The sequence below is a fragment of the Ammospiza caudacuta genome, chromosome 8 (assembly GCF_027887145.1).
Source record: "Ammospiza caudacuta isolate bAmmCau1 chromosome 8, bAmmCau1.pri, whole genome shotgun sequence".
Lineage (NCBI taxonomy): Eukaryota > Metazoa > Chordata > Aves > Passeriformes > Passerellidae > Ammospiza > Ammospiza caudacuta.
Genome location: NC_080600.1, coordinates 27,368,035 through 27,383,545, shown reverse-complemented (window position 1 = coordinate 27,383,545; position 15,511 = coordinate 27,368,035). Strand labels below are relative to the sequence as shown.

At 36.5% G+C, this 15,511-nt stretch overlaps 1 protein-coding gene across 5 annotated transcripts in view; it reads left to right on the top strand.

Moving 5' to 3' along the window:
- The window catches only part of SLC4A10 (solute carrier family 4 member 10), a 146,884-nt gene that overhangs the window by 44,371 nt on the left and 87,002 nt on the right, over positions 1–15,511 (top strand). For 4 of the 5 annotated variants that reach the window (XM_058809717.1, XM_058809716.1, XM_058809715.1 and 1 more), the window contains exon 2: positions 11,093–11,174. In XM_058809717.1, the coding sequence (XP_058665700.1) occupies positions 11,093–11,174 (82 nt within the window). Of the gene's footprint in view, positions 1–8,154; positions 8,343–11,092; positions 11,175–15,511 lie in introns of those variants that run through there. The other variant, XM_058809718.1, reaches the window with a different exon arrangement.

The window sequence follows — 15,511 nt, the reverse complement described above, 5'->3', positions numbered from 1 at the left end:
CCTCAATGATTGTATGATAAGCCTGGTACAACTTATAATAAATCAAAGATTGATCCAAATAGCTTGTGGCATGTTTAAATTAGAAGAATTTTCTTTTTATGCTCACCACAAAAGAATCCATGCTTTAATTATTAATAGGAGATGGTGTTATCTTGACAAGGAAGGGTATGAAGGGTATGTGTTGGATATTATTTTTTGTCATCGTGCTTGTAACTGTTTTCACTTTAGAGCAGTACACTGAGATAGAAGCAATGATATGTAACTCAAAAATTTCATTACCTGTGATGTGCCAGTAAAACTTGATATCTAGTAATTTCTGCTGTTTTCCTAAACTACTGACCACTGGGGCCATTTAGATAAGTACCCTTCAAAACTCTGTCTGATGGACATTGTTGTGTCCTTCCTTGCTGTTCTCTACATTTGCATAGGAGTCTGTCAATTAAGTGGCATTAGGAGAAAATTTAAAATGAAAATAATAATCTTTTCTAAAAATAAAACATTTTCATGTAGAAGCACTGACAGAAGATGTACTGCCATGTTCATACTTACTTGCTACTCTATAGTAATACTTGTCCCTTTTCCTTTCCAAAAGTTACATTCTATAATTTCAATATGAAGCACACTATTACAGTTATATAAGGTGTTTTTAACTTTTAGCTTATTTTTTTTTCAATTGTCTAGACTTGTGTAGGACAACCAGATGTTGTTGTCCATCACATGGAAGTGATGGTTTTAAAGCTTACAGATTACAACAGGTGGGCAATGTGTACAAGTTTAATTCTTATATCTGAGAGGCAGGAAGACCAGTTCAACTACTACTTAATTCATATTTATCTTTGATTCTTTGGCAGCACATTTCAAATTCCTTATTATTTATGTTGTGCTGTCTAAAGTTGTAAGCTGTATAAATCTCTTCTTATCTAATCCACTGTCATGATCATTTTCCCAATATATTTTGGATGAGAATTCAGTATGAAAATTTTCCTTACAGTGCAGTGTTTCATTGCCAGGGGAGAAAGGATGCAAAAATGACTTGGCATTTGAAATCTGTTAATTTGTCCTGTTATTTCTCAGAATACATTATCAATTTCATTAGCTCACTTATTTCTTTTCTACCTTTCCCTTCCCTGTCCTCACTACTTCTTTACTGTTTCCTGCTTTTCTTAATTCCTGTGTGAATTAAGAGAAGACCACCTGAGCTTTCAGATAGCTGATAGTATTGTAAGTGGCTTGGAGGATTTAATTATTTTTTTATCTTCTTGTGAACAAGGGGCTCCTAACTCTTTTCTCTAGGATTACCTTTCCTGGTCACCATGGCTCACTGATGATCTGCAGCAGATAAAGAGGGAGAGCAAAGATAATCAGGATATCATTGTCTAACTATGAGATGAAAAGTTTCTCCTCATGCTCTGACTGTATTGACAGTGCAAAAGGTCTCTTCATTTCCATGGTGGTAGCTGTTCATTTGCATGCAGCAGAACAATTCTCAGTGATACAAATTTGTGTTTTTCAGTTACATAAATTACACTTGCCTTGCTAAAAAATTTACTCATGACAACAAAATCACATAGATCAACCTAAATCTTTTGAGAGCAGAAACACTGGGTCATCAGTTCTAGATTTTCTGCTGAAGTTACTCCCTGAAAATATAGATGACTTGGGAAACCTTTAGACTAAATCCAACAGTTCAATTTGATTAGGAAGATCTGTCAGTTTTATTCAAGGAAACTATTTACCAATTTCAGTTTAAAAAAAGCCAAACAAACCAAACACAATCTTCTTTTCTCTTCTGGAGCACAAATAGCTCATATAGAAGTCAGCTCTGAAGGATCACAAGGAATCTGATTTGATCTTTAGGCTTGTAACAGAAAATTTTATAGTATTGGATGTTAATTTTTTCCTGAAAATGAGTGACAAAATGGCCACACTATTTTTAACACTTCAGTTATATTTGGTTCAGCCAGGCTACCTCCACTGCTAGAAGGGAAGCAATATCACTAGTGTTGGCATACTTCTGTGGGAGGTCAGCCTGAGAAACCTTCCTGCTGCCTTCACTAATCCTTGTGTTGTGTTGGAAGAAAGTGTTTGTCAAATACAATTTAAAGTGGTTTGAGAAGCAGAAGAATTGCTGAACATTATATTGGTGTTTCTGAGAGAGTGATTTAGTTTATTATTGATCTTGCTGGCTTATAATATCAAAAAAGGTGGTTTTGAAATGTGGTTGCATATATTTGCATCTAAAAGATGCAGTTGCCAAACAACATAATTTTTGTGGCTGGCTGTAAAGGAAGACAAAATCTCCTGTCTCCTGTGTTGTAGTTGTTGTCAAAATGGGTTCTAAAAAGTTGGTCATGACCCTTTTTCTCTTTGCACTTGCTATTTCCACATGAGTAGCTGCTTCAAGAAGACTGTCTTCTATGATTCCTCTCCCTGACCCTATTTTGAGGTGAAGAAATCTGAAAACATGTCGTAATTTCTGAGGCTGAAAGGAGACCCCTTAAGCTGGGAAGTGTATCCAACTTAAAACCAAATACATCTTACTGCTGATTAAGAAACTAGCAATGACACGTGTTCCCCCCCCTTGCTGCCAGGCAGCTAAAATCCTATTGCATAGTGGGCTAAAGTCTGCATGTTCAGCTTCTGACTACACCTGAATAGGGCTGTTATGCTGGGTCTGTCCTCACCTGGCACTGGGGCAAGAGAGAGGCCAGACAAGCTAAAATTAAATCTCATTTAGGCTTTGGATAAAGTCTTCACATCCATCTTCTTGCTGTTAGACTTCTCTGTAGTAGTTGACATCTCCATTGCAATGAAGTGAGAAAAGAGGATTTCAGCTAATGGCACCGCATCAGAATGACATAAGAAATTGAAATAATAACCACAGAGGACAAAACAACCATCTATGCTGTTCGCCTCTCTAGAACTTAGTATTTCACAGTGTAGTAAAAAATATGAAGTAAAAGGAATAAAATCTCAGTCATAAAGATGTTACCCTACTTTTACATCTACATAGCAGCAAGGAGTACTGTCTTTTATTTATTCAGACATCTGGCTGAAACTAGCAGTTGAATAAAGATTAGCTTGCAGATCTGGCAGAAGTGATAGGGTGGAAGGAAAGGAAGAAGTTTTGAGACTCTGAACATGACTGAAAATATTCAAGGAAGCACAGTAACCTAAGTGCCTTGTTCAGGTTTTTTAAGGTGTTTGCATCACTTGAGCAGTCCTGACAAATTTACTCCAAGACATACAAAGTATGGTAAGCAGCTGCAATTAATTGTATGTGCTTTAAAACAGTTACCAGAAGCCAGAAAGGATTTAGCAGTTGATTATTCTATTACTATATCCACTGCTCTAACAGGTTTATCAGGCGTTTTAAGTGGGCAAGTTTTTTGTCCATGTTCTGTTGCAATTGTCCCCACTCCCCCACCCCATTGTGTCAGGCAGACAAAGTGGGGAACCTGGCCATTGCAACAAGCCAAGCTCCAGTTGTGCCTTGATTTTCTGTTTAATCTTTTCAAATAGAAATGTTGTCTTCAGTTGGATAGGTGTATGGAGAATAGATAAAAGAGTGTATCATGTTTACCTTGCAAATGGAAGGATGTATTGTTCCTACCAAAAATGGCTTTTCTAAGAAAGAAGATTTCATATCAAATATAAAGGAAATATTTATGTGTCAGTTTATAGCTGCTCTATTTTGCATAATGATATATAACAAGTACAGGATGCTTCAATGCAGATGAACACAGGAATTACAAGTATTACTGAGATTTAATTCTGTGTAAAACTGCTTTGGTTTATTTTCTGCTTGTGTTTTGTTTTATTTATAGCAACACTTTGTGCTTAGAGTTAATGTCTGAAATGCTTCTCTAAGCTTATATGTTACAGAAACTGCATTATAACATTAAATATGTGTTCAGTCTCAGGCCAGTAGCAAATCAGTTCTTTGAAGCCAGTGCTGATTAGTGCAATTTTTAGCAGCATTGCAGAACATGACATTTCATTATTGAGTCATGCTAAACATTATCTTGGGTTTTGCTGTAAAAATAGAAAAGAGGAATAAAAGAAGACAGAGAAGGATGCTTTTGTGCATATGACATGCAGCCCTGGGGAAGATGCAAATCTGGGATGAAAACTAATTGCTTCTTACTTTGTCACATAGCCTGAACTGTGTGGAGCAGAGCTGACCAAAAGGAAGGCTGTGCTTTATGTTAACCAGTAGTGATTATTCCAGAAATCTGCCAGAAAAGCAGTGCCATTAAAGGGACACTTAAAAAAATGATCCTTCAGACCTTACAGAACAGACCTTGTTGCATTATAAATGTGTTTTGATGGGTCTTCTTTGATAGGTAGACAGAGAGGAAAAGGATGATATAATGTAGCTAGTGGAATGGAAAAGCAATTATATTTCATCTGAAAGATAAAATTCACTGTATTTTCCACCTCAGAAGATTGCTGTATATGGTTATATGTAATATAAGCAATTAAACATGATAATATTAAAAAAAGGTTGGTTTTTTTTTTAAACCCTGTGTGCTTGTCTTCAGAAAGAGAAAAGAATTATAGCACCTAAATTGTGGGCATACACATTGTGCATTAAATCAGTTTTGTGTGAGCCTGTTTGCTCAAGGACATTTTAAAGGACAAGATTGAACATGGCAGTCACCAGTGATTTTCCTCCTGCAACAGGGAGGCAGGCATCTGTGTGCAACAGCTTTTTAGCCATTTAGGCTAATTGTCTTTGCAAAATATTTCCAATATGCACTTGGTAGCTCTTGAGTTCAAGTAACTTCGTTTTCCATATCTTTAGTAATGCCATCTTTATGAAATGTTAAGCTGAACTCAACCAAAATGACCTTAAAAATACAAATACTGTGTAATTATTCTGTAAAATGAATATAACACAAAACAGTAATGTTGGAACTGAGAACATAATTGTGTGTGTGGTATCTGCAGAAATATTTTGTATTTCATTACAGGCCACTGGACAAAGGTAAATACACAAGTTTTATACCACTAACTGTATGATAATAGGTATAAACTGAAATGAACATGTTAAGGTTCCATCTTTTAGGCATATGCAGTTATTGATAATGTAAAATAAATGAAATAATTGTATGTTTGTCATGGTTAAACCCCAGCCAGCAGCCAAGCCCCACTCAGCTGCTTGTTCACTCCCACACCAGTGAGATGAGGGAGAAAACCAGAAGGGTAAAAGTGAGAGAGCTCATGGATTAAGATACAGTTTAATAGGGAAAGCAAAAGCCACCCACACAAGCAAAACAAAACAAGGAATTCATTCCCTGCTTCCCGTGGACAGGCAGGTGTTCAGCCATCTCCAAGAGAGCAGGGCCCCATCACAGGTCACAGTGACTTGGGAAGACAAACGCCAGCACTCCAGATGTCCTCCCCCTTTCCTCTTTTCCCCCCCACTTTCTATGCTGGGCATGATGTCCCGAGGTCTGGCATGTCCCTTAGGTCAGTCGGGGTCCCTGTCCCAGCTGTGCCTCCCAGGCACCCCCAGCCCCCTCTGCAGTGCGGCCGTACGGGAGCAGAAAGGGCCCTGGCTCAGAGCAAGCCCTGCTCAGCAATAACAAAACATCTCTGTGTGATCAACCTGTGCTCAGCACAACCCAAAACACAGCCCCTACCAGCTGCTGTGCACAGAGTTAACTCTGTCCCAGACAAAACCAGCACAACATTACAGCTTTATATTGTTTATGGGAAGGCAGAATTTCATGGTTCATGCTGACAGGTGTTCCTGAGTTCCAGATGGCATTTCAGAATTATGTAGCTTGTCTAATCATCAATAAGGGGCTTATATGGAGAAGCAATTAATACCATAATTATTTTCCTTATGAGTCAGCAGGTGTGTCATATGCATAATTTCTAGTGTCTGAAAAATCAAAATGGCTTCTGCTCTGTTATATATTTCACAGAAAGAAAGATGCTGGGAAAATGGTTCTTTAGGTTATGTTGATATGGTTTATTCTGTGAGTATATTAAGAATGTAATTTAAAAGGGACGGGATTTGACTGAGAGTCTTAAAAACTGTGAAAAAAAAGTAGAATATTAATACTCTTTGTAGTTGGTTTTTGCATTGTATTTCAAAGGGAAACAATCTTCTAGTTTATTGAAAACACTGAACAAATACCGGGACAGAAAATAAAAGTAGCCAAGTATGAAAAAAATTGGATAAAAAGAAGGATCAAAAATTTCTTTGTAGTTTTCCATTTTGATTTGTCTACTCAAAATATATTAGGTACAGATGTCAGACTAGTGAATCACTGTACCTACCAAGGGAAAGAAGCGAGACACACTCTTTGCAAGTATTTAATACTTTCTTGCTGTCCTAATTTCCTGTTTCTTAATGTATATTTATTGTTATACTAATATTTAATTTGCTATAGTGATTAACACAGATGATCTTTAATAAATGTTTGCCCAGTATCCAAGTTGTTTTAATGATGTATGTAAGTGTTCTTTTAAAAGAATATATTGATTTTCCTCTTGTAGTAAATACATATAATATCTGTATAGATAACTTCAAATCAAAGATTGTCATCTGAACTTCAGCATACCTTGTTGTCATCCAAAAGATGTGGAATATGTCCTAATTCCATCATCTGGAAATGTACTGAAGTTCTACAAGAGTGTGTGTCTACGTTAGCACATACATATTTAAAGAGGTTTGTCATGTGCCTTTGTACTGATCCACCTTTGAAAGTAGTTAATTTCCTTTTTCTCTCCACCCAGTCATCTACAATGTGATGAAAGCATAGACAGTAAGTAAATTGGCGCAAAAACATCTGTCATAAAATGATACTTCTCAGCTTTTCTAAAAGTGTATTTTTTCATCAACTAGGTTGTTCTGAGGTGTGGAAGGTCAGTGCACAGTTTTGGAGGGTGGCAAATTGAGGACCAACCTCTTTGCAACCTGTTAAGAATTGTAGTTAGGGCTGTATCACAGCTAAAGAGGGTCAGTTTGGGAAGTTTTCCAGGAGGTCATTTTTATATTGGAATATCCTGGATGCTGAGCTTTATGCATACATAGGTGGAAAGGGCATTTAAGGCATTTGATTTTCGTTACTAAGTCATGGGCCTGTTTATTCCTTCTAACCAATACGCTCAAAATTCCTGGCAACAACTGTAGTGTCACTTTATACTCTGATAAGCAGGTTGTTTATCTAAGGGTTGAAAATCCATACTCCAAGACTCATGATGACCTTCTTCCTTTGTGATTACTTACCAAAAAGTAATGTCTTTGAAGGTGGTTTATTTCCTTTTATTTTGTTCAGCTTCAAATGCATATTTTCAGTATGCGGTTGCAATGTAAAGCATGCAGAAGATGACTCTATTGTCTGCTTTTCTCTACTTACCACTGTGTTTGGACTTCTAGTATGTAGAGACAAATATAGTAACAAATGTTTTTATAAGACTTTCATTAAATAGATGTTTTCTGTGAAATATGCTGCTGCATGTTGAAGGTCATTCCAGCATTCATTTGGAAAATGTAAGACATGAAAAAAATTATGGACTGAGTAGGGTTGCTAGGCCCTATTCTCTAAGAATCTTGCGGTTTCCATGTAAAACGCTTTGGCTTTTTCTTGCTGTTTTATATCAGATACATTATTTCTTCTAATGTGTGTTTGCTGGTATTTTATTACTGTAGGGAAATAAATTTTAGATTAACTATTGTGTGATGACTATGTAAAACCATAAGATATTAACAAATATTATGAAAAGGAGAGTGAAAAAATGTTCTGTTTTTTATGAAAAGTTTATTACACTCTGACAATACTTTTACTGAAATATAATTCCACTGGCTTCTCCAGCATTGCTCTTAAATTAGGCTGGCAGAAAAAAAACCCTTACATTTATTCTTATATATTTTTGTTGTGCTATGTAAAATTTTTGCAAGGTATTAATATACATTGGTTTGATGTAAAAAAAGAGAAAGTTTATGCCTTAATGTTTTTTGTCAATTTCCTATTTCCCAAAATTATCTATTCGCATGGGTAAAATTTCTTAAATTGAATGACTTGGCACTTCTGTAGTGCCTTGCAGCTCTGGAATGCTGTGTGAAAATTTATTTGGTACAGAGCAGCCCAGTGAGGAAGGTAGATGAGTAAGTATTATTATCCCTATTTTACAGATGGGGAAGCTGAGGCACAGAGTATAAGTGACTTTCCCAAGGCCACACAGCGAGTCAGTGGCAGATCCAGGATTAGCGCTCGGGGACTTCCTGGATCCCTCTTCCATGCTTTAAGCAGTAGACCACAGTGTTCACTGGACTCAGCAAGCAACTCATTGCAGTAATGGACAGTTCCAAGGACTTGCACATGGTCAGTGTGTCCACACATTTGTTTGCAGACTGCTGCAGTATGTCTGTATGGTTTCACTACTCCAGTCCTTGCAGATGTGTGCCCTATGTAAAATTTTGTACCTTCATCATCTTCAAATGGTGTAAAAGGAAGAAGAGGTAGAATTCTGACATAAATGTGGCATGGCAATGAGGAGCTTTTAGTTTTCATGCCTTATTCTGAGCCTCCTACAGTTGATGGGCCAAGCTGCAGATTGGCCCAAGATTCATGGCTTTGAGGATGCTAGTGTGGAGTTTGGTTGGCATGAATTCTTTCTTCCAAGACTGCATTATGGTTAGTCTTGCCTATACTTTCAGTTTCAAACTCTCTTTTATTTCAGCACTTAAAAATAATAAGTTCTTAGTTTTCCTGAAATTCTAATAAAAACCAGAGCCTTACTAATTGAAATTAGGTTTCCAGTCCCTATTAATCCAGGGGAAAGTGGAGTGGGATCTGTTTTTATTTATATTGCAATAGACCTCCCCGCCCAATGAGTTTAAGCACGAAACTGCACGTGAACCTTTGTCTCACCTCTCCCCCCCTCCAAGGGGGCAGTTCAGGAGTCAGAAATTACTTCTAGAGTAAATGCAGTACAACTCCTGTGCTGGTAAATGTGAGGTGCCTCTGATGCTGCTCCCTGGGAAGTCAGCATGTTCAGTGCCAGGCCTGTTTAATTGGACTTTGCTCAGAGTTTGACAAGCGAATTGCTAACAACACAGCACTCCCAATTAAGCTGTTTTTTTCTGTAATATTAATGGAATAAACCCACTTCTGAGAATGAGGCAAGGCTGAGACTTGCTGTGACATTACAGGAAGAGGAGGCAGAGAAGTAAAAGTCTGCCAGAAGCTGAAAATTGAACACATGGGAAAGGAGAAGTCAAAGTGTATGAGCATATTTTGATAAATATTAATGAATTAATTTGTATTTAATTTACTTAGATAATCATTAAAGGCTTTAAACTGCCCAGCAATTTATTATTTTCCCCACTGTAAATTCTCCCTAACATTGCTTCCTTTCTGATGTGAATGTCTTATGCTAGAATAGCATTATTTATGATATGGCTCTAATACTTGGACTTTGACATCCTGCCTAATCACTCACCCAGAGGCATGGCATTGTTATATCTAACTGCTTTAAAATAATGGATTCATTTTAGTAAAATGATCAAATGGCTTGGGCAAAGTTATACTTTCCTGGTACATCTTAATGGGTTATTATCTAATTCTAAATTATTAAAAGACAAAACAGTTTCAATAGAAGCCCATTTCTTATTGTCATATTTTAGTTATGTACTATTATCTATGGGAAAGCTCTAATAAAGACATTTTAACACTTGGTCTTTCTTTCTTTAACAGCCCAGATGCTTGGTGCTGACACATTTGTAGGATTTTTCTATGTAAGATAGCTACAGCATGACAGCTATTTTTAAAAAAGAAAGGAGCCTGAAACAAAAACTCACATCCAGAATGTAACACATCCAGCTATATAAGTGAATCTTTTTGCCTGGGGTATCTGATTTTTAAGGAGAGGTGCTCAAAGACTTTCATTTCTCATTATATTCCATTGCATTATATATATAGATGTATATTTATCATGCAACACTGGTATTTAAATCCCCTTGCTTCAGACTTGCATTAAGATACCAATTTTATGTATAGAAATCAAGTAGTTCTAGTTCTAATATCACTTGCTGAAACCCCTCTACTAACGACAAGTAAATATATTAATTGGTACTTTTGTATAATGCATTATTTTTCATAATAATTTAATGGAAATTAATATTTCATGTTGTGAAATATAGACTGTATTTAGTAGCTGGTATTTTTCACAAGTGATGTCAAACTCGTAGTGAACCAGATACTCATTTTAGCACAGCATGTAGTGTCTTGTTGCTGAACCCCCAAAATATTTTTCTGTTCTGGCAAATGAGTTGGGTTTTTTTTCTTCATGTCAGAAATGACAAAATCACTGATTTCTGTACCTTACCTGGCCTGACTACAATACACTTATTAATCACATACTAAGTTTACAGTGCAGTAGAGAGTACAGTTTAAATGCATGTATGAATATAGCTTAAAATTAACCATGAAATATATGTTCCTGAGGAAGAATAGCTTTTCTGCTTTCTGCTATTAGTATATGCTGCCTGCTTTATCTTAAATTCAGCTTGGTGTTTGTAAAGAAAAGCGAAGGCTTTGCAATTCACCAGTAAGTGAAGTCAGTTTATTTCATGCTATTAGTTTTATTTCTTACCATATTGTCACTGAGTGTTATTGTCTAGCTTTGGTGAAGTATAAAGAATTTTAGTAGTAATAGTTAGGGAATTGTGCATGTAGCTCATGATCCTGATCTAAAGACAAAAATACATGTACAACCCCTTTCCTAAGGTGCACAAGGATAAAGCTGCCTTGATCAGACATTTCTTCTCTCATCTCTTTCATTGTCCTGTTGGCTCATGTTTTTCTTGGTTTCCAGTAACCAGTGTTTACTCATCATCTTGCAGGTTTTACCAGAATTTTTGCATGTCACAGTTAGCTGTAATCATACCTCAGTAAAAAACGGATGCAAAAGAAATAGATTTAATAAGTAAAATTAAATTCTTACACCCCTTTTTGTTCTTGAATTGGAAAAGCTGAAATATTAAAACCATCTTTGTTTTATAGTACTGTACAATCTTGCCTATAGTTTCCAAATGAAAAGTAGCTTATCTGTCTTTTTTTCTGTTTTGTAGAGAAATGATGAAGAGGCTGTTGTGGACAGAGGTGGAACTCGCTCCATTCTCAAGACACATTTTGAAAAGGAAGATCTTGAAGGTGAGGGATGATTTTTCTGTACTTTATGTTGTCACTTTCTTCTGAAAGTACTGAAATGTAATTTCAAATGTGTAAACTTATTGATTTGAGCAGGGATGCAAAGAGACAAGAGAGTAGAATATTGTCATTTATTTTAAAGAAATACTGTTTTCTGCCACAGCAGTGTCCAGAAACAGATTACGGTGGAAGGAGTTTGCTAGTTTTTCGTGATCTGTGGTAGAGTCCTGTGAATATGCATGTGTGAGTTTAGATAAGTCTTTTAAGCTTTCAAATATGCAATTGCAAGCAGGACTGCTGATTTAGTACTTATAAAGGCTTCTACATTTGCATTACAATCCTCATGTAGTTGCCTAGCCACATCTTCAGCTGAACAAAAGCATTCTGGAGTGTCAGAGATTGGATACATATTTACTGATATCCACTAGAGAAACCACCTAACTTGACCATGTAGAAGAAAGTGAGAAATGATGAGAACTGTTTAGATGCTGGTCTAATGAGTCAGTTGCATTTCTGTTTGAGTAGTATATCCCAAGCTTTGGTTACTACTGTACTTAAACTCTTGTATTGAGTTGTGTGATCCCCTAAGTCATAGCTATAATGAAAATTAGTTTCTGTTGTATATGTGATGTCCCTTTCCTGAGACTGGAAATGGCTGATTTTGTTAGCTTCTTGTAGTGGGACATGGAGGTTCCTGGTTTTGCCACACAGATGCACACATGAACTAGCCCAAAAGAAATACTAAGATCAACATGCAGGAACTTGAGTTTTCTAAATTCCTACCATTGATTACTTCATTTTGTTTTTCTTTTTTTCTCTGTCTGTATGAACTTTGTGTTATCTGATATGTGTTGGCCATATTGATGGTTTCATTGAAATACCAACATTACACAGCAACTCTGTTACTGCTTCCTTCAGCAGTGCCTCCCTCATAAAGCAGATGTAGCTGCATTTGAGAGGGGCCTGGCTGTGTCTGTGTGAGCTTGTCTCTCACAGAAGGATGTTAGATGTTGTGCAGTGTGGCATGGCTGAGGTTGGTAGCTCTCTACTCAGCCTGGGGGAAGTCTGGGTGTGTGCAAGGATGGATCTCAGGTGAGATGTTTCAGGGTGGCATTTAGAGTTTTGGTGTCTCCAGTGGGTCAGGCTGGCAATGCCAGTTATGGGCATAAGCACAAAACCTCCTATTTTGAATCTGACATTTAATCTGTGGTCTTCAGTCTCTTGATTGCATCCTTGATCAAAGAGAAACCACTGTATCTGGTGTCCTCAGAAAAACACCCAGTAAAAGAGTGGGAGCTTCCTGTCTCCCTTTCTCCATGGTACTGACTCACAGAGATTTTGTGGGGTGAGTCAACCCACAAAAATATCCTTTTGCTGAGTCATTTTATTGATGATAGTGAGGTGGCATTTTAAAGATGGACAGCTTTCTGCAGAATGACATCTTTAAGCTCGGTCACATAAGCTTAAGTCACATTAAGGTTGTCGGAATTACTGTGATGTTCCACATGTGACTTTGTGAAACATAATTTAAGAACTGTTAATTTAATTATTTTTCCCCCACCATCCTATATGTGTAGAGTTGCTCCTGTGAAATATCAGTGAAAATATTATTTCAAAGATATGGTCTTAAGATGTTATCAGTAGAAATTGGAACATGGCAGTGACACTCCCACAATCTTCCCATCAATTTAAGCTGATTTAAGTTCAGAATATTGAAAAATTCTGCAGTTATCAAATGAATCTGCTTTTATTAAAAAGAAAACCCTATTGTTTCGTAATGTTCTAAGAAAACAATTTTTCTGTGTAGAATCAATCCTTCATGATGCAGTTAGCTTTCTCAGATAATGTCATGCTCACTCTAAGCTCAGATCAGTTTGTCCTTAAATTTATAATCACTGCATTCAAAACACCAGGTGACATAATAAGTTTTGAAGACATTGCAGATTTTAATATCCAGTTGCTGTCAATAGCATGTCCATTTGTTTTGCAGTACATCTAGGCACTTCTCCCGCTGGAAACAGAGAATGTGACTCACAAATACCTGTCTCATTCACTGACATTGTGTTGGGTTTGGCTGAAAAACGTACCTTTTTCCTAATGACATAACAACTATGAAATATGAAATTAAATAATCAGGTGCTAATTGCATATCTTAGAAAAAGAGTATAACCAGGCTATTAATACGTATTACGTAATTAGCTTTTTGACAGGCATTTAATTGGGTTTATGTTTTAAAATGTAAATAGCTAGTTACTGAATATTCTAGGGAAGAATAGGGTGTAAGTTTCAATGTCAGCAAAATTACAAAAATTGCAATTCAAATGAAGAGCTGCAGGTTTAAATCTGAAAATCAGTATTCAATTTCTTCTTATTAAATCTTATAATTTTAAGTATTTTGTCTTTTAAAAAAATATTTAAACTATCAACATTCAAACTTCAGAAATACAGATTTAAATGTGTACTAAAATTTCCATCTGAAATTTCAAAGCCTAGTAAATATTTGGACTTGCATATTTTAGGCAGTCATTGTGCAAGTGTATTGCAAGTACATTTCTTGCTGAAAGCATGAAGATATGGTGTTTAATCCTGTCTTAAAGAATGGACACAAGAATAGATTTTTGCCTTAGACTCTCCAGATCAGTATTTTTTTTCCGTGAGCAGTATAGTATAACTTTGAGAACATAAGGCAGGAACTGCAGTACCTATGGGAACAGAAGAGATGTGGTGCTCATCTTAGTGCAGTAAGTGCTTCAAATTGTATCTTTTTGCTTAAGTTTTGTAGTGCTTCAGAGGTGAATTGTTGGAGAGCTTTGGCTTTCAGATTTTCAGCACAAATTATTTTTCCACATAGTTTTTTGTGAATTGTAAGGTCAGGATCAGTCACTAATATTGAATAGGTCATTTGTCTGACTATTGCATTGATGGAGGGACTGAGAAAGCATTTCTAAAATCAAAAAAGGTATTATATTTCCTGGTTATAATAATCTGTAATCTGTTTTGTATGTAATCTTTGAATATGTGTACAAACAAAATCCTACTGAAATAAATATGCTGTCATTTTAATCGGTGGTGGAATTCCTAAATGAGAATTGGGCACTGATTCTGGCTGCTCAAGTATTTAATTGCAAAATGACAGGTTGTACATGTGCCTGTACTGAGGGCAGCTAGGGAGGTTTTCCTGGACAGATGTGCCCTTCAGCAGCTGCTCTCAGCTCATTCCATGGGGCTGTCTCTGGCTGGCTGCCATTGCTTCAGTGCATGTTGAGTGAGAACAGCTTCTGATCAGATGGATGTACCTACTGCTTATCTCATGGGTCAAAAGTACTTGGATTGCTGGAGAGCTCAGATTCTCTCAGGTCACATGCTGACTTTTGGGCTATGCAGATAGGCAAAGGGATTGACATTAAATACACTCTGGCCAAGGTCTTTTCCTTATGACCACTCTGTTAGCCGAGGGGAAAAGTGGCCGTTCCATGGACTCCTTGCTGGAGGTGCCCAGCTGCAGATTGAGGATTTTTGTGAGAGTATTTCAGAACTGCTCTGGGTATTGCTGTGGCCTGGTTTGAGAAGCAGCTTCCACAGGGAGATGGGTGGAGATCAGATTGTTAGGTGAAGGTCCCAGCATGAATCAGGGATGAATTCTGGCTCTGTTGGAGAAAATGGCAAAATGATCCTTGATTCAGACAAGTCAAGATTTTGCTTAAGCTTTTTATGTTTCATTCATTTAATCTGCCTAAGTGGCATGGGAAAATTTGCCTCAGGGGAAATCAAGTTTGCCATGTTTCATGTCTCTGAGGATACATAAAACGCTGTATCCAGTATATGCATGAATATGACTCAGGATATGCCTCCTGACACTTTTTACAGCATTCAGATTACGTGGATTGCTTATTGAAAGTTACAAAAAACCTTCAAGCTTAATTAGAATATAAATATTTCTAGCACAACACAGAATGATGCAGAAGCCGAGACTTTAAACCTAATAAACCAAAAATTAATTGTAAATTTTGTAGAGATATTTTGTAATTAACTACCTGCATGAAGGATAATTTTGATAGTGGATACTGAACAGAAACAGTGAAACTCTAGAGCTTCCAGATTTAATTATTCTCTTTTAAAAGAATCATTTTAGTTATTTTTCTTCTTTTTAGATTTGTTCCAGCTTGTGACAATAATTTAAAAATTATTTAAATGAAATTTTGATTATGTACTGTTAGGGTTAATATATGAAAAACCTCATTGTGATTAAATGCTAAACTCCATATATTATTACTTAGTAGAAATTTGAGTTTTAAGCAGCCTTTTATTCTCAGAGACTGGACATTTTTTTGTAGAAATAA